Raw genomic sequence first — 18,651 nt, forward strand, 5'->3', positions numbered from 1 at the left:
GAGGAGGGCAGGGTGCAGCGTCGCGGCCTCAGCACCCCAGGACGCTCCTGCCAGGTCCACACCAACAGAGAGAAGTGGAGGCTCAAAGGCCCGGTTCTGCGGGCACCGTCACTGAGGTGCTCATTCGTCCTCAGTCCAGCCTGCGGTCACTTGGATGCAGAACAGGACACAGTGTCCACTTGTTTGGACAGATGCAATAGGATGTTGTCAATGGAGGACCATTCCCAAGAACACACACTCAACTTAAGCAAATCTGAGAACCCACTTACACGCAAACAGCGTTCTCCACACACCCAGCCAACGCGGCCTCTAACGCAGGACCCAGACAGACACAGCCTGGGACTGGGTTCTCTAGGGCGACGCCGGCCAGTTCCAGGACCACACGAGTGCAAAGCTGTTAGGATGGTTTATTCTCAAAACAACGTTTCATCGCTCAGCTTTTTCACTAACGCGGGCAGACTCCCAGCTGGCTTGGGGCGGGCGAGGTCTGTTTTGCCCACGGAGGGAAGTTCAACTCCCTTCTTCCCGATGAACACCAACACCAGCCGACCACACTGCCACCTCCACGATGGCTCCAGCCTTCTGTACCGGGGACAGCTATGCTCCAGTGTGTGTTCATGCCACCGAGCACGACGCTCCCGGCGAGGACACGGGACTGATTCCCACTCCCGCCAGGAAGGCCAAGAGTCTGAGTGTTCTGGAATCGTCTGGGCCAGAACCAAACCTTGCCTGCCTTATCTTTAGCAGTTATATTTTATTACAGAAGTGATCCGTGTTCTTGTGAAATGCTGGTCGGCACAGATTCATAGAGAGTGAAAAGGAAGCCTCTTTCCTTCTGCAGAAGTAACCAGCGCTAAAGTCCTGAGTGCGCAAAGAGAAAGAGCTGGAAACACACACGCTAAACACACGTGCTAAACACACACTCCGACACACCTGTTGCTCCATGAGGGTGTGTGGCTCGGAAGTGGTTTTCCCTCTTTTCGGTGGGATTGTCCCTACGACAGACTGGGCGTTTATTTGACCTGTCCTCTCCTAATGCACATTTGGATCAGTCCCAGTTTCCTTTATGAAAAACACTGCTGAGTATTCCTGTTAGGCAGGTCCCTAAAAGCAGAACTGCTGGGTCAAAGGATTTACACTCTTTTAAAAACTGCTAATAGATACTGCCAAACTATCCTCACTTGCCACTTTGGAAAAAATTCTCAGAAGACAAAAATCTTGCTTAAAGAAGAAAGATCCAGAAGATGTTCTGCTGCCCGGGTTTCGTCTTAGACACCCGGTAGTGACAGCAGCTCACAGCTGAGCTTTCTGCATCACAATCTTGACCCCAAACCAAAACCCCCAATTTTAAACTTGGGCTCAGTGTCTCTCAGGGATGAAGTGCCCTCTGCATGGAGTATGCGTGCGTGCGTGCGTGTGCACATGGGCACGCTCCTGTTCGCAGGGTGCATAGCACTGGGAGCAGGAAGTACACGGAGGGCCGCCCACCATTGCCCATTTGCAAAGACCCTCATCTCAGGTTCTGACATCTGCTCCTTCTTTCCGTGGCGGTGAAGATTCAGCCTCAGCGGCTGGGAGAGCAATCTCACTCTCCCTATAGAATGTTCCTCTCGTCTACAACCGGAATGATTCCTAAGATTGTGCAAGGAGATGAGCAAGGATAACTCAAAGCCCTGGAGGAAAGAGACAGCTTGGAAGGGAAAGGAAAGAATGTCCCCACCCCCACAAATCCTACCAAAATGTTAAAATTTGAGACAAGTCTGCATAGCCACTCACATAAGCCTGCATTTGCCATCACTTGAAAAAAGCATCAGCAAACCTTTGCCAAGCTGCCGTCTCCAATATCAGCAAACCTTTGCCAAGCCATGGTCTCCAACATAAAGACTGTCCCCTGAGCTGGAAGACAGGGCTACATCTCAAAGCCACTCTTCTGCTTTTCACGACACTGAGCATGGCTAAGGACGTGGCTCACATTCTGCCACATGGCTGGCGCCAGACGCAGGAGACACTGCAGCAAGCTGGTGCAGAGGTCGTAAGGACACTACTTGGCTCCAGCCACCTGGCTGAAGGCAGAAAAGGAAATACCTCCTGGCCTTCGCTCTAGGCCGAAGTGTGTGCTGTATGGCTTGATCAGCTGGCCCCAAATCAACGCCCTGACGTGGGCAAACAAAACTGTTCTGAAAGCACCAGCACACAAGGGCTCTCTATGCCACACCTACACCAGGTGAGGAAATCAGGCACCCACTTCCAAATTCAGAAGCCACTGGTACCCAATGGCGGAGGGGGGTTTCCTCAGGATGTCCTGGAGTCTCTAGTACACAGATGACATGACAGAGCGCTCAGACCCCAAACAGAGTGGCAGGTGCAGATTCAGTACCCAAAACTGAACCCATGTGCCCTCTGCTCAGCTTCCGACTAGAGGCGCAGGGCCTCCTCCAAGCTGGGGTCTGGGTCAAAGCGGAAAGCCGAGAAGCCTGAACCTTTTCTCCTAACAATGCTGGCAGGTTTGAGGGGAGCCCCAAAGACCAGAGGAGTCTTTGCGCTGAGGCAGTTTTGCTTTTGTGCTTGAAAGACCCAGAGAGGAGAGCAGTGTGGTGCTAATCTCTCTAGACCCTTAACTCATGCATGGTTTTTGCTTTTAGGCCCACGCCCGTGCAGTTACAGCTCGGGAGCAGCCTGCAGAGCACACTGTGGTGAGTCCCTGCTCTATGTCACCTGCCACAGAACGTGGGCACAACATGTGCTGTAGGCAGAACGGTGCCCCTGTAAAAGTTATGTCCACGTCCTGGAACCTGTGAATGTGACCTTACTTGGGAAAGGGTCTTTGCAGATGTAAATTAAGGATCTTGAGATGGGATCATCCTAGATTAGGGTGGGCCCTAAATCCAAGGACAAGTGTCCCTAGAAGAGAAGGGGAAAGCGTCACAAAGACACAGGGGAGAAGGCCGTGTGCAGTCAGAGGCAGAGACTGGGGTGATGCGGCCACAACCAAGGAAGCCACGGACGGTCACCAGCCCCCGCAGCTGGACCAGACGAGGAAGGACTCTGCCCGGGAGCCCCCAGTGGGAGCAAGGCCCTGCCAGCACCTTGACCTCGGACCTGTGGCCTCTGGAACTGAGAGAGAATAAATTTCTGTTGTTTTAGGCCACCGAGTTTGCGGTGATTTGTTACAGCAGCCCTAAGAAACTAAAGAAACTAATCCACCATTCATTCATTCAGCGGGCATTTATGGAGCCCCTTCCAAGGGCGAGACACCTTAAAGGCTCCATCTAAGAGGTCCCCAGCCCGAGGCCAGAACACACCAGAAGGCTGATGTGCAAGACTGCACCCCGCAGCAAGAGCCAGCCACCAGAAAACCCACGGGAAGGGGCTCTTTACACGCTCACCGCCAAAGACAACGGCTCTTGGTGAGACCCGGGCCCCGATGGGCCAGCGTGAGACGGAGGAGCTCGCCTGTGGCTTCCCTGGTCATCTTTACTCACTAACAATAATAAACGGCACAGCAGGCCATGCGGTCGGGTCTCACAGCACACGTGTACCCTGGACCCCAACCATGATTTCTGCCAACTGCCCTTTTTCTGCAGAAACTCCCCCAGGTGCTCTTCCTCCCCTCCCCTCCTCTCCATAAACTGTGCTCGACTTTCTTGTCTATACCAGAACGTATACACGCAAATGAATGTTCCATTCGATCCATAGCTCCTTCTGGGAGCTGTGCACTGGTTCCAGGGCTACTGGGGAAAAACCCACGCACTGCTCCTCTGAAAGGGCATCTGAAGCTTGGACCAATTCCTACCAACAGCCTCCAGGGACAAAACTTTGAAGATGAATGTGATTGGAAACAGCCAGAAGTCATTCAAGACCAGGCTGCTCACAACAGCGGCACACAGCCCGGGGCCTCCCTTCACTGCAGGGCCACCCTGTTGGAGTGAACCTAGACTGTATGTGTATGTGTGTGCACGTGTGTGGGCCTGTGTGTGAGTGTATGTGTGAGCATGTGAACTCTCTCAGCAACTCTGCCAAGATGTCCCGAACACTTCCCAGCACAAGCAGAGACTGGATCTGCACGTCCATGACCAGGAGGCTGGGGCTGCGGAATATCGGGGCCCAGTGCTGCACTCACGCCTCCACGGCCTCTCTTGAAGCCAGTTCCTCTGTGCTAGACAGCAGCCGCACGCTCATCCCTGGACTCACCCTCTGTCAAGGGGCCAGCACCCCAGCCCGTGTCTGCACCCCAGACCCTTGGCCTACATCAAGCAGGCTGGGGGGCAGGTGATGGTACCAGGGGTGCTCCCCAAGGCTGGTACTGGGAGACAACCCTGGCACATACAAGGCACCTGTTAGCCACGCTTTCTAGTGGGGTAAAGACTGCTCTCCTTGGGGGCGTGGCTTACAGACCTTTTAAGGCATAGAAAATGCACCCGATCGAAATCCCACAGGGAAGCCCAACCTTGGAAACATAAAAAGGAGGGAGGCAGCTGGAAGGACGGGCTGGTCACAAGGGCCGAGCAGTGTCACGGGGTCATGGATGGCATGGGCATTAAACGTATCCCAGCTGTGAGGGAGGGGGTGCCCCTGTGCAAAGTGCTGACAAAACACTGGAAGAGCCTCCATTTTGGCTAGGAGAGCCTGGGAAGGGACCTGCATACTGAACCCCTGAGGCTTCCCAGGCTGAGCCAGGCTTCCAGGAGCGTGAGAAGAGGCTTCATTCCCTGCCATTCTCAGACCCGAGAGAACGGATCATCACTTCAACCAAAACTAATAAACACGCTGCAAGTGGAAAATCTGTTCAAAGTCTACCTCCAGAGCAACAGATCGCAGAGGCCAGCCAACACCAGCTGGAACTCCTGGGGGACAATCAGAAGGTAAGAAAGTTAATGGAGGGCCGAGCCCGTGGCGCACTCGGGAGAGTGTGGTGCTGGGAGCGCAGCGACGCTCCCGCCGCGGGTTCGGATCCTATATAGGACTGGCCGGTGCACTCACTGGCTGAGTGCCGGTCACGTAAAAGACAAAAAAAAAAAAAAGAAAGAAAGTTAGTGGATAAATGGCAACTTTAAACAGAGCGGATGCTGCTCAGCACCCCACTATCGGACCATTGGGATGCCCGTGAACGCCTTTTGTAACTTCCCAGTGCCCAGTGATTTCAGACCCCTGGACATCTGTCAGCAATATTCCAGGAGGCCCAGAAGAGCCGGACGCCTATGAAAATGTACCAGCAAGAGGCACAGAAGCCAGACCCTCAGAGAATAGATGCCAGGGAGGGACGGCTAACAGCTGCCCAGCCCGAGTGGGATTCGGAAGCTCCTTCGGGGAGCTCAGCTTTCACATCTTCGATTTTCTGCCTCACAGCTAGAGTGGGGGCCTCCCAGTCTGGGCACCAGTTCTGGGCTTAACCCCAGCTCCACCTCCATCTCCTCTGGGGCTTTAGCAAGTCTCCCTGCCTGCTCTGAGCCTGCCCATCTGTCCACTAAGGGAAATTGGATGGAGGGATGGCCCAGGCCCCTTCTTGATGCTGACATCTCACTGGAGCAGGAAAGGATCCGGGGAGCGAGCACCACAGGCAGGTCTAAGGAGAGCAGCCTGGAGAGCGGGGAGCCCTGGGGCGTGAGGGGCTGTCAGAAGGAAGCACCCCGGGGTCTAGCCAGTGGAAGCACAGGCTGCTGCAGGCTGGCAGGTGCACAGGTCGGCTCCCAGCCCCCAGCCACAGCTGCCCATGGCGTGCCCTCTGGGTGCACGGTGCAGCGAAGGGGACGCAGGAGAAACACAGAGGTGAGGCCTGTCTTTGAGGAACTCACTGTCCAGCTAGGAAGAAAAGGCTCAAACAAGAGAAGGTCAGATGGGAGAATAAACAAGTCAAGGCTTCGGGAGGAAGGGCAGTAGAATCCCAGGGTGGCAGGGCTGGGCCAGCAGGGAGAGGAGGGTTCTTCCTGACACACAGCGAGAGGCGCTGGTGCAGATGGGCAAGGAGACAAGCAGGTGAAGCGGGAGGATATGCCACCCCTAAATATGCCACTTTGGCATAAGGATCATTTTGTGCTAAAGGCAAATAGGAATCAATAGATACAGGAAGAGTTCTCTTACCTCCCTTTTCCTGCTAAAAGCAGGCCCTAAGCCCCACTTTGTGAATGTGGCATAACCTCACCGCCCACCCGTCCCACTCCTGCCCCTGCACCAGGATTTGGAGCAAACCTTATCACCAAAGACAGGAAAACCAGCACCTGATGAGCTGCATGAACAGACCTTGCTAAAATGGCCCTTATCTTCCATTAGTTTCCCATGTATTTCCTGGTCACTTTCCCATAGTTGATCACCCATCGAAGCCCAGGCCACTTCCCCACATCTTACTGCCTCTGCAAAACGGCACAAATCTCCCAGGTCTAACCACTTCTGTCAGTTTCCACTTCTTGTCTATGAAGCCTCTGCATACATAAAATTAAAAATACTACTAAGACTGTATGACTTTTCTCCTATTCATCTGTCTTTTGTCAGTTTAATTTGCAGGTCCCAGTACCTGATCCTAAGAGAGCAGAAAAAAAGTTTTTCCTCCACTGCAGGGATTCTGATGTCACCCACTGGCAGCGGCAGTGCAGGGTCCTGACTCCACATCCAGTGCTCTTTCACATCGAGCAAGATCTGGGCACTGAGCAGTGATGATGTCCTGAACCAGGCCGGACTGAGCCAGGCCCAGGGGTTAGGTGGCACTCAGCACCTAGAATCAGTCCCCTCCCCACAGAGCAGCCGGGTCAGGCCGCAGTGCCACGGGACACTGGCAGGGCCACCACCGCTGACCCTGAGCCAGGTTCAGCCCAAAGGCAGGGACCAAGTACATTCACAGTCATTTTGGTCCTCAGTGTTAGACCAGGGCCTAGCACCGTGGGCACTCAGTAAATATCCAAGTGATGGACAAACATGGAGGGATGGATGCTTGGAACGACACTGAGCTGGACTGGCGATGTCAATCCACATCTGTGTGCCCTGTGGATAGCACCCTATCCCACACCTGAGAGAGAACACATCGCCTCCCAAAGCTGCTGCCCGCCCCTCTCTGTGGCCTGTCTGAACTTCAGCAGTGTGGCCGAGGTGGGAGCAGCACACAGAAGCGAAGCGTTCCTGAGGCCAACCAAGCCCCTGCCTCCTGCCGCATCCCTTGCTGGGGAGAAAAACCCACCTGTTCTGGGCCCCAGAGCCCTGGCCAGGAGAAGCACATGGCGGGGAATCTTACTGCACGGCCAGTCTGGTTTGGACTGCTCTCAGAGGTCATCCATCCATGCAGACAATGACAACCTCCTGCCCCCAATCCTAACCCAAATCCTATCACTCCAGAAGGTCAACTTCAATGCTCACCTAAGCCCCTGCCCAGCATGTGCCCACCCCACAGAGCTCTTTCCCCGCATAGGTGAAGGCACCTGCCCCTGCCCGCTGTCACCTACGCTGGCCATCTTGCCTCTGCCCTACTTCCCTCGGGGTCAAAGGGCATGACTTACTGTCCCAGGACCGCGCCCCACTCTTCCCTCTGTCTGCAGTCAACCCACCCCTCAAACAACTCCCCACAGAGCTGCCTCGGAAGAGTTCCTAGCCACTGGCCCTCTGACATTACATGCCACCTTCCCCCATGACCATACCCAGACATCCATCCACCCACCCAGACGCCCATTAGGCCCACACTCTGGCCAGGCAGTGTGGCAGGCCTCAGGCATAAATGCTCATTAGGACCCACGCACACTCCACGTTCCTCTCATCTACAACTTAGCCATCGGGTTATTAGCTCTTAACCCGATTGTACTCACATCAATATTCATTCGGACAGCCAGAAAAATAAAAGAAAGAAAAACTCAGTCCCAAGGGACAAGATCGACGGGCCGCAGTACTCAAGGCGCCCACCAGGTGTCAGGAGGCGATCGCGGTGGCAGGTGCAGCCTCCCCGCCCACCTGCCGGGACGTGTGGGTGGAGAATCCTCACCTGCCTGAGGAGCTTCCCCTGCTTCCCTAGGCAAGGAGGGTGGAAGTGAGGAGAAACAGGGACCACGGAAGTTCTCAGATTGAGGAAGGAATCGTGCAGACTCTGCATAAAGTGGCTGCACCAGGAAAGGCACCGGGGAGGCACGGGAGCTCCCTAGCGGTCACTACCGTGATGTCTGCCGCGCTAACGCAGGGCGGCGCCCTGAGCTGACCGCGGTCAGCCTTCGTGGGTGTCAGAGCCCGGCTGGGTCCTGCTCCTCCCAGTGCTGCCTGCCCCAGCACAGGCCGGGCAGCAGTCGACCTCCACAAACACCTGAGGAGGCGGTGGCGTCACATGTGCCTGGGGTGAGGGGCAAGGTGAGCCAGGAAATCAATGGGCCCACTGTCCTCCCCACAGCCGGGATGACACGGGTCACAGAGCAGCGAGGACACACAGACAAGCCCCCCTACATGTGATCTCAAGGACCACAGTCAACCTCTTACCCTTTCTCCGGGGTCACCAACTTGGCCAGTGGGACCCACAGTCCCTGGAGGTCCTGGAAGACCCTAGAATGAAAAACAACATCAGGAGAGAGTTAAAAGACACAGCCACGGGGCGAGGCTCCATCCCGCCTAGCTCAGCGAGGGCACAGGCAGGGGCCGGGGCTGCTGGCCCCGCGTGTCTGCAGTAGTGCTGAGCCCCCTTTTCCATCCGGAGGTTTAAGGGGTGTCACCAACCCCTCATCCCAAGAAAGCTTCCCACAGTCACCGGAAAGTAGTAGTTGATACTCACAGCGGGGCCTTCCGGGCCTGGTGGGCCCTCGATGAGCATGCCCTGGAAGAGACAGAAGAGAAGACACATGAGACCAAGGGGCCCATCCCTCCGAGACCCCAGACCCGAGCAGTGTGGACAGCCTCCGAGTTGCGTGCACAAGAGCCCTGCAGACGTGGGCCCTGGTCAGCTCCCACTGTCCTCACGGGGCTCAAGGGCAGGGGCCTCTGCAATGGAGGCTGTGGTGGGGGGCGCGATGACTGGCCTCCTAGTGTTCCAAGGCACAGCGACCAGCCCTGGTCAGAGGTCAGCAGCCAACACGCTTCCCTCAAGAGCAGCTTCAAGAGAAACACCTGAAGATGCTGAGATAAGAGAAAGGGACCGAGACCACCAGGCCCCCCATCTCCTTTCTGCCTGAGGGGGAGGGCCTAGGCAGGCCACCAGGACATGGCCACCCGAGGGAGGAAGCAGACCCTGGGAGAATGCAGGGGTCCAGGTGGATTCAGGGAGGATGAGGCAAGAGGCACTGAGGGCAGAGGCCTCGGGCTGGGCTCCTGCCCCTGCTGGAAGAATCATCGGGCCCCGGGGCTGCGCCTCCAGCCCCCTTTGCCCCCAGGTGGGAAATGCCTCCTCCTGGCACGAAGCACAGCCCAGAGCAAGTGCCAAACCCTGCCCAGTCCACCTGGACCCTCAGTGGTCCTCCCCTAGCCCCGCACCTCACTGGGCCATGGGCCCCCCAACTCTACCCCCAACCCGCAATCTCTAACCCCAAATAGGACAAAGCCCCCTGCCCCTGCTGTTGGCCTGAGCCCCAGGCAGGGTGCTGTGGACAGCGATGTGGGCCGCGATGGGAGTGTGGTCTGCAGCTCCCTGCTGGATGCAGCCTCCTGCTCTGAGACCCCCATGTCCAGCCTCCCTTCCCAGTGCAGGACTTCTCTCTTCACTCCCAACCTGGCCACACCGGGGTCAGACACCCCCACCCCAAATGTCTCTGTGCTCCAGGCACACGTGAGGGGGGACCCAGGGCAACACGCTCCCTTGCAGGGAGGGAAGGGTCTCCCACCCCGGCAGGGGTATGCACACTAAGAAGCAGTGGGGTGTGTGTGTTGGGGTCCCGGGGTCTGTTCTGTGGGCCACGCTGGGCAGGCTGGGCTTGCACACGGCATGGATCGGCCCCAGGAGGGGCGATGAACAGGGCCACCCTCTCCCGCTAATTCCCAGACGACAGAGCAGGGTGAGAGGGCAGAGGTGCCTGGCTCGGGGTGCATCCCCGCCTCCTGTTGGCCCAGCCCAAAGGAACGTGGGAGTCGCTGCGCTCCGAGGACGGCCAGGTGGCGGGACCCTGACTTTTCTTTGAAAGCGAGCATCCTCTTATGAAACCCACACTTGCTTCTGACGAGCGAAAGGACTTGCCCAGCGTGAGGGTCACCGGCACTCGCTGCAGCGCTGGGCATCAGGCCAGTGGGGGGACTGCCAGTCAGGGGGCTGCAGAGCTCTCAGCTGCCCACCCCACACACCAGGGCCCCGAGTTGCTGGGAGGACAAACGCTGTGTTTACACAGATGTACACACAGAGAAACATGTGCAGGTGATGTGCGCAGAGGTTCCTCCAAACAGTGTGCTGTGTCCCAGCTTTCCTCCCTCCTTCTCTGACGAAGGCAGCTAAGAAGGTTCAGAGACCGAGCTGGGATTAGATGAAGAACCACTGGCCACTGTGGGGCCTGGGGGACTGCAGCTGTCTTCCCAGACACAAAATCTGCTGTCCTCAGCGAACTGGGGCAATGCTGGGCCGGGCCCTCCCGCGAGGGCCAATCCCAGATCATTCCAGGCCGGCACAGGAAGGAAGGAGGCAACTGCAGGACGAAGGAGCCAGTGGAGGGGATGCGAGCCTTTCCCAGGCAAAGCCGCCACCCAGAGCGCACGCGGCCACCAGCACCGGTGCTTCTCTGCACCCCGCACATGGTCCTTCCTGCGGCAGGCCGGCCTCTGCACCCGGCCCCCCAGCAGCGCCGTCTCAAAATTCATCAGGGCAAGAGAAACAACAGGAAAAGGGCTGACTGTCCTTCATAGTATTGTACACTAATTGGCCAAGAGTGTAGATTTTAGGTGCTGTTACCATAAAGGAAAGAAAGGGTACGGGAAGAAAGAAATGTGCTGGACCGCAGGAGTCACTTCACTGGATGAGTATATCAAAACATCGTGTCGTACACCTCAAGTATGACAATAAAAAAAGGAATAAAAGATCTGAGGCTTTGCTGAACTCAAAACAACTCTTTGTGGAGTTCTGACCATCTATTAATCAGCATACTAAAAAATAATAAAGCAGTGGGAGGTGCAGGTGGCAGTTCAGGAGGCCCTCATGGATGCCCACCAGGTGAGATAAGTCATCGGATCTGGGGACCTCCAGGTCCCTGAGCTCCAGTGAGGCCAGAAGCTCGGGGAGGTTAATAAACCTGCCTCCTCTCAGCTAGGCAGATTCTTGTCCTTTTAAGGAGCCTCTGGTCTTGCTGACAAATTAGAGGGTGCCGGACACGAGTGGGAAGCAGCTAGCTGTGTCCCTGGCATGGGCGCAGAGAAGAAACTGGCTCTGGGAGCTGGATGTGCAGTGAGCCGCAGCTCCCGAGAGGGAGGTCGTGGGCAGGTGCGGGAGGAAAGGAGACAGGAGGCACCCCATCCCCAAAGGGCCACCATGCCTGCACAGCCCCCAGGACCCGGCCATCTGTTTACATGCAGCTAAGACTCTGAGGACATCTGGCCATGCTCCAGGTTGAGAAATTCCAACTGTTTACATGATCTCTCCAGGGGGACTAGCCAAAGGACCCTTGAACACTCCGAGTGGGCTGGGGGCTGGGAAGGAGCTGTCACTGGGCCAGAGGGGGAGAGAGTCCTTCCTTAACTGCATCCAGATGGCTCATTTTTCCCCTAGCAAAGATGAAGTGGATTTTCTGGAGACACGCTATTTAAGTTGGACTGCTGCTGCTTTCTCAGCCCTCGCCTCCGGCCCACCCTCGCCCGCTGCCCATGTCAGTGCAGCCCCGCAGAGGAACACCAAGGGCCCACCCCACACTCACCCCTCCCCAAGCTCGGACTCCTCATGTGCACTCAGAGCCAGCCCCCTCAGGGAAACGAGAAGCTCATTCAAACCTATCGGCCAAGCCCTTCCCAGAGCCGGGGGGTGGGGGAACCAAGCCCAGGACCCTGCAGCCTGGTCACCTACCCTTTACAGGGATCCCATCTTCTTCCCCAGGCAAGATGCCCTTTTACTGAAGCAAGGCAAAAGAACCCACAGTCAACCTCAAGCCCACCTGGGGTCCAAGACCATCTGGGGAAACATCACAGGAAGTCCCCACATCCCAGGGAGAGGAGCACTGCCCGGTCCACAGAGAAGCAACCTCTGCTATTGTTAACCATCTGCAAACACCCTGACCACAAGGTGGGAACGAGCCCACAAGCCCCACAGCCACGCTCTTTCTGGGTGAGTCTGCCCAGGCCCCCGCAGCCACGCTCTTTCTGGATGAGTCTACCCATGCACCCCCAGCCATGCTCTTTCTGGATGAGTCTGCCCAGTCCCCCGCCATCACACCCTTTTCCCGCAGCTGCCCTTTGCCCTGTGCCTGGACTTGGCATGGAAACTTCTCATGTTGCTGAACAAGGAACCCCAGCTTCGGGGTCTCCCTCCACACCTTTGCACCCCTTTCCCTGTAGCCCCTGATCCTTTGGCCTCAGACAAGCTCTGTCTTCCTGGGACCCACAAAGAGCCCTGGAAAGGGAGGCTGGGTCTAAGGACGTGTGTACCCAGTGACTGCCTCACAGCCCAGTGGGTACCAACAGGTCCCAGCGCTGGCACAGACCTGGAGGGAGGGCACAGAGTCCCACGAAAGCCATCTAGATGCTTCCACAGGCCGGGAAAAGGGCCAGGCTGGGAGAGCTCTGCTGAACCTCTGGCCCCGGGGATTCCTTCCCAGAGATGGTTTACATCCTGTCTGCCCTGGCCTCGGGCTTCAGACGGATTCCAGAGGAGACAGAGACTTGCTAAGTGCCACCAGTCAAGGTTCCCCAATGACCTCCCAGTTCTGCAGGAGGATGGAAGACTGCTGGGATTCTCCATCCTGGGAACCACAAGGTCAGAAGGGCCCCTGGGAGCACCAAGGTTGCGTCCTGCACTCAGCCCTTAGGAACCAAGACCTGGCAGTAGAAGTGACAGCCTGGCCTCCACCTCATGACTGGCCGTGGGCCAAGACATGCACCTCCTCCCTGGGCACTCAGATGATGGGGTGGGTGTGGCCAGTGGCAGCCAGCTCCTCCCACCGCACCACCGTGCCTACCACGTGCAGCTGATCACGGGGCACTTTACCAGACGGGGGGTCAAGGCCCTGATCTCAGCAGCTCTGAGACCACCAGGTGGACCTTGGGGCACCCTGAGGGACAAGGACATTCCAGCAGGAGGCGGGGCCCCCACGGAACTGACTGGCTCAGCAGGAGCAGCTAGACCGTTCTGTGCTGTGGTTCCGCATTTGAAGACATTATCAACAGCACTGTTTTTTAACTTACCCACAATCCCATTACCTAAAAGAGGTGAGTGTTCCTCAACTGGAATTTCAGCACAGGGCTGTTTTATTTAATTCCCTCGACATGGTTTCATAAACAGTCTTCCACATTCAGCAGTTTCACCAAACTTACTCCGACACTTGCACCACAGGCATGAGAGGCAAACCCCCTCCACGCTCCAGACCTTCACAACCGATGGCAATCTATGCCTGCTGTCCCTCACCACGCTCTTCTGAGGGGTCTCTACCCTCCTTCTAAAACATTCTGAGTTCCTTTCTGTCCCGGGTAAAACGGACACACGGAGAGACGCTCAGAACTCGTGTACAGCGCAAACCTCACAACTCAATCAAGGTGTGGAATATACTCCCCCCGAGGGGCTGTTCATATGACTTGAGGTCATGGAGCTCCACAGAGCGGCCCAGAGCGTACAGGTGCAGGAGGCCCGTGGATCCAGTCACATCCTAACCTCCCACCACGTCCCCCAAGCAGCAGTCACCCCTGGTCAGAGAGAGAATAAGAAAATGTCCTTACTGGTTCGATGATCGCTGGTTCTCCCTTCTGACCTTTCTCGCCCCGTGGTCCTCCAATCTGGGGGTGATAAAAGGCAGACAGACGGAGAACGGGGGAGAGAAAAGGGAAAAAGAAAGCCCAGATCACACAAAATCTGTATGACTTAGCAAAGCAAGGGCGCCACTCGCGGTTGGGCATCTCCCCAGGCCCAGAGCAAGGCAGAGGAGCTGTGCAAGCTCTGACAGTGAGCGAGTGGACCACCCGCGAGAGGCCACGCATGGATCAGAGACACCTATGCATGGCACACAAATCATTCACGATCAAACTCTGAGCACCTGAGATCTCTTGAAAAAAATAAGGCTTCAGGGACGGCACACAACCTCTGCTCCCTGCAGACCCCACCAGAGAGGAGGCTCCCTAGAAGGAGGGCCCTGTGCTCCCCAGCCCCCCAGCCCCCGCCGGAAGGGGGCCCGTGCCCTCTCACCCCTTCATAGATGGTGTCCTGGTTGGCTGGCATGCCGGGCCCGATCTCCGATGGGGAGATGGTGGGGTCATAGTAAGGGTCATAGTAGTTGTCGTCGAGGTTCTTGATGGTTTCTTCAGTGAACTCCCCCTCCGAGCCATCTGTCCTTTCCCCTGGAGATGGAGCCGGCTACGGAGGGAGGGAAGGAGCAGCAGGGTCACCAGGGAGAGCCCAGCCTCAACAACATGCTGGCACCGCCTCTCTGCCAGCCACCATGCGTGGGCCTCGGACACCAGGTAGACCTGACAGAGATGTCCGCCCTCTGTGGGCTCTAGGTCCCACACCCCAGGACTCCAAGGCCACAGAGCACCTTCAGCCTAGAGTCCTACCTGCCAGGAGAAGTCCTGTGGCTCCTGGGAGCCTCTTTACACTTCTCCCTCTCACACTAGGGAAACTGTCACCCAAACCTGCCCAAGGTGCATGACAAGCTAGGGCAGGGCCAGGACGCAGCACAAAGCACCAGCTGCACCGTGCATCTGGGGATGTTGTTAGTCAGGGCTCCACCCCAGTCTCGGGCCTCGGGCCTCGGGCTAGCACGTCCCTGATCCCACACCTGCTGAGTAGGGGTTTGGGCCCACTGGTGCTGGTGTCCTCAATGGCAGAGAAGACCTTGGCACCACACAACGGCCATCTCTAAGCATGGGCTATGTGCCAAGGACTGTGCAAAATCCCTGCCTAGTCTGAACACCTCACAGCCCCAGCAGCGGGCATTATCAGAGCCTTGCTGTAATGAGAATCCTGAGACCCGAGAGGCAAGGTCACTTTCCAAGGTAACTGGCAGAGACTGCAAGCTCGCCCATCTGACGGCAAGGCCCCTGTCCTGTCCCACATTGCCCAGCTTCAAACTCATCTGTGTCTGTCTGGGTCCCTCTTACACGTGCCCTTCTAGCCCGACAGCATCTGGCCGTGGCAGCAGCACCTCCTCATGCAATTTCCACCTGAGCCCCAAGACCCGAGGGCTGGGGTCATTCTGCCCATGCTGCGGGTGAATAACTGATGGCCCTGAGCCCGGCTCAGCAAGCAGGGACTCCACACATGCTCCACGGGCAGCCCAGCTGCAGAGGGCCCCAGTCCAGGGCGCAGTGCGCTTGGGACCCTGGGAGCCACCCAAGGGCCCCCAAGGTGAGAACAGAGAAAGGGGAAGAGCTCAGGGGTCCCAAGCCCAGCCTCAGCCCTGCCCCTCCCTCCCCCCAGACCAAGCCAGGGAGGAAGGCAATTACGTTGGAGGCATTAGAGGCGACAACAGAGCTGGTGGGCATTTCAGCCCCTGCACCAGGGTCGGTAGGCTGGTCGGGGTTCTCGGCACCCTCGCCGTAGTTGAGGTCGTCGTAAGGGGGCGGCGTGTAGTAGTCCTCGCTGGGCACGTAGTCGTAGTCCTCTATGCCTATGCCGGGGTCCTCCTCCTTCCCGGGTCTCTCACTGGTTTCGGGCACGGGAGGGACTTCCGTGGCAGGCAGGGTCACCTCCTGGGAGCCAAGGGCAGAAAGAGGCAGAGTTAGGGGGCTGAGCCCTGGGACTTCCCACATGTGCAGGTGCAAGCATCTCTGCAGCTTGAGAGCGAGTGGGACACCGGGGCCTGCTGTCCAACTAGAGGCCCATGGATTGGGGTGCAGGGGCCGCCTCCATCATCCCAGGAGAAAGACAGAGAGGAGGAAGAAAGCAGCCCCGCCTGCAAGCCCCCATCCCGAGAGAGCTGGAAGGGACTGGAAACCACCCCGTGACACTGGAAAAGGGTGAATTCCATCTCAAAATTTAAAAACAAAAGGAGCAGAACATTTCAGACTCTTAGAGCAATGTGGCACCAGGTCATTTTTCCCTGGAAGGACACACACACACAACTCACACATACACACACGCGGCCCATCCAGTTATCACGGGCAGGCTGGTTTTGAGGCTGTATCAGCCCCGCACACGCACACAGGGGTGCTGGCTCCTGTGCGCTCGCTGCACGGGGTCTGACCACGTTCCTCGCAGCATCCGGTGAGGAGACGGCGGGACACACGGGGAGCCCCAGCACTGCCCTCCCGTTCCACGGCTGTGCTTATGTTGAGGAACCCGAGACCCAAGCCTAGGCTTGCTTGAGGCCACGCGGCTGCTGGGCGGGGACCAGGAGCCACACTGTCCTTCACACCCACATCTCCTGAGGCCCTCTGCCCAACACTCCCGTGACGACAGAGCACAGACAGCCCCGTGGCACCCCCTGGCCTGCTGAGCTGATGCCCCCCACCAAACAGGCTGGGCACGGTTCCTCCATGATGCACGATGGCCTCGAGGGACCATGAGCCCCCAGCCCCAGCCGCGGCCAGGTCAGACCTTGGGAATCTCCGTGGTTTCTCTCGCAGCTTCCACAGCCTTCTTGTTGGGGGCGGGCTCCTTCCCCAGGTCTTCCGGGTCTTCGTAGTAGGGGTATTCGTAGTAATAGGTCTCACCTTCACCCTCTCCTTCTGGGTACTGAAAGCACGTCGCAAACAAGGAGAACAGACCCGTTAGGAGACCAGCCTGCTTCACTCCTGTACCCTCAGATCCAGCTGGGAGGAGAGGACACCCCAAAGTCCCCACCAGCCCCAGGCAGGAAGCAGCACCTGGGTCCCCAGGTGGGGTCTTCCCTCTGCAGCTCTTTGGGAAGCTGAGTCGGCCCCACCAGAAACCTGAGAGGAAACGGGGGACCTCGGGACCCCTTGAGAGGAACTCAGAGTGGGAGGCATCTGACCGTTCCGACCCTGGGGCCAGGACGACCAGCCACGGTGCAGGCCTCCTGGGCCACGCAGCTGTCACTGGCCTTACAACTCCCTGACCTCCAGCCCCAAGCCATGAAGCCCGGGACCCAATGGAGGCTTCAGAGCAGCAAGGGAGGTCTTGTCCTCAGAACCATTTCTATGTCAGGAATCAGGAGGGGCTGGCCAGGAGGCCGGGGCTGCAGGAGCCCAGCAGGGAGCCCCGTCTAGCCTCGTTCTCGGTTTTGTGAGACGTGGCCCAGGTCACACAAGCCTACAGATCCTTCAGGGCCACCCCTGTCCTCTGTCCTGGCTGGTGGTGAAAGAAGAAGGGCCGAGGAGAAATAAACAGCAGAACTTAATATTACATAAAGAAAGGAGAGTCAAACTGGACCAGGGAGTGAGAGGATTTTCACCCAGAGCGGGTAAGAACTGCAGAGAAAATAAACTAGGAGCTGCTGGAGTGTGGGGGCAGGTGCAGGGGCCGGCTGACCCATGGACCATGATGGGTCACAGTAAGAGGAACAGTGTCAGGCCTGTCCCTGAAAACACTCAGAACAAGGCTATTCTCCAGTCACTGCCGCTCTGGGAATCAGAGGACGGGGCACTCTGTGGTGAGCTGTCCTCAGGTCCATCCTATCTGGCACACTGCAGACAGCCCTGTCCAGTGGACTGAGTCCCCGGAGGACATCTGTGACATCCCTGCTTCCAAACACCACATCGAGGTCATAAGGCAGCAGGGGAGAGACACTTGGGACTTGGCTGAAAGGGCCGAAGAGGAGTTATAACAAGGCCACCGTGACCCATCGTTGGGGAGCACTGCAGAGCAAAATGCTTACACACAACTCTCCCCTGGGTCCCTTCACCTCACCCCAGGCATTTATTTAAAATGGAGGGTCCCAGAGCTTACACATCCCTGCACATCCACCCTGCCTGCCTGACCCTACCCCATCCCAGGGGCTCTGCCCACGGCCTCCACCATGAACCCAGTGTAAGCTGACTCACATATTCATCCGGGTTGGGGTCCTGTGACTGGGGGGCATCAGGGACCGCGGTGTCACAGTCGGGACTGTAGTGCTCACAGTAATCATAAGCTGCCCGGTGGTCCGAGACAAAGAGCAGCTGCTGGATGTCACCCTGGAAAAGGACAAAAGCTCATGAATAAGCAGCATACAGGGCACTCACATGGTGACCTGGGAGACCTGGCCTTATATCATGAGGCAAAGAGGAGACCTGGCCTGATGCCATGAGGCAGAGAGGAGCTCCTAGAGAGGAGATTTATCCTCAGGGCCAGACTTCCTCCCAGGAAGCTGCTGCATCCAAAAGCCACCCTAGCTAGGTTGGACCGCCCACCCATTCATCCATCCATCCATCCACCCATACATTGGCCCATCTGTCCATCCATCCATTCCACCCATCCGTCCACCCATTCATCCATCAATCCTTCCATCCATCCTTCTATCCATCTATCAATCTACCCATCAAATCTACCATCCACTCAACCACTATCCACCCATTTACCCATCCATTCACCCACCCATCCATTCACCCACCCATCCATCCGCCCATCCATCCACCCACCCACCCATCCACCCACCCACCCACCCACCCACCCATCCACCCACCCACCCATCCACCCATCCACCCACC

General features: G+C 57.3%; 1 protein-coding gene across 2 annotated transcripts in view; it reads right to left on the reverse strand.

The window, feature by feature from the left end:
* The window catches only part of COL5A1 (collagen type V alpha 1 chain), a 170,783-nt gene that overhangs the window by 80,991 nt on the left and 71,141 nt on the right, over positions 1–18,651 (reverse strand). For both annotated transcript variants that reach the window (XM_063082334.1, XM_063082333.1), the window contains exons 5-11: positions 18,007–18,138; positions 16,601–16,738; positions 15,508–15,753; positions 14,249–14,416; positions 13,786–13,842; positions 8,729–8,770; positions 8,440–8,502 (exon numbers count right to left, since the gene is read on the reverse strand). In XM_063082334.1, the coding sequence (XP_062938404.1) occupies positions 8,440–8,502; positions 8,729–8,770; positions 13,786–13,842; positions 14,249–14,416; positions 15,508–15,753; positions 16,601–16,738; positions 18,007–18,138 (846 nt within the window). The remainder of the gene's footprint in view (positions 1–8,439; positions 8,503–8,728; positions 8,771–13,785; positions 13,843–14,248; positions 14,417–15,507; positions 15,754–16,600; positions 16,739–18,006; positions 18,139–18,651) is intronic.

This window comes from Cynocephalus volans, chromosome 17 (assembly GCF_027409185.1).
Source record: "Cynocephalus volans isolate mCynVol1 chromosome 17, mCynVol1.pri, whole genome shotgun sequence".
Lineage (NCBI taxonomy): Eukaryota > Metazoa > Chordata > Mammalia > Dermoptera > Cynocephalidae > Cynocephalus > Cynocephalus volans.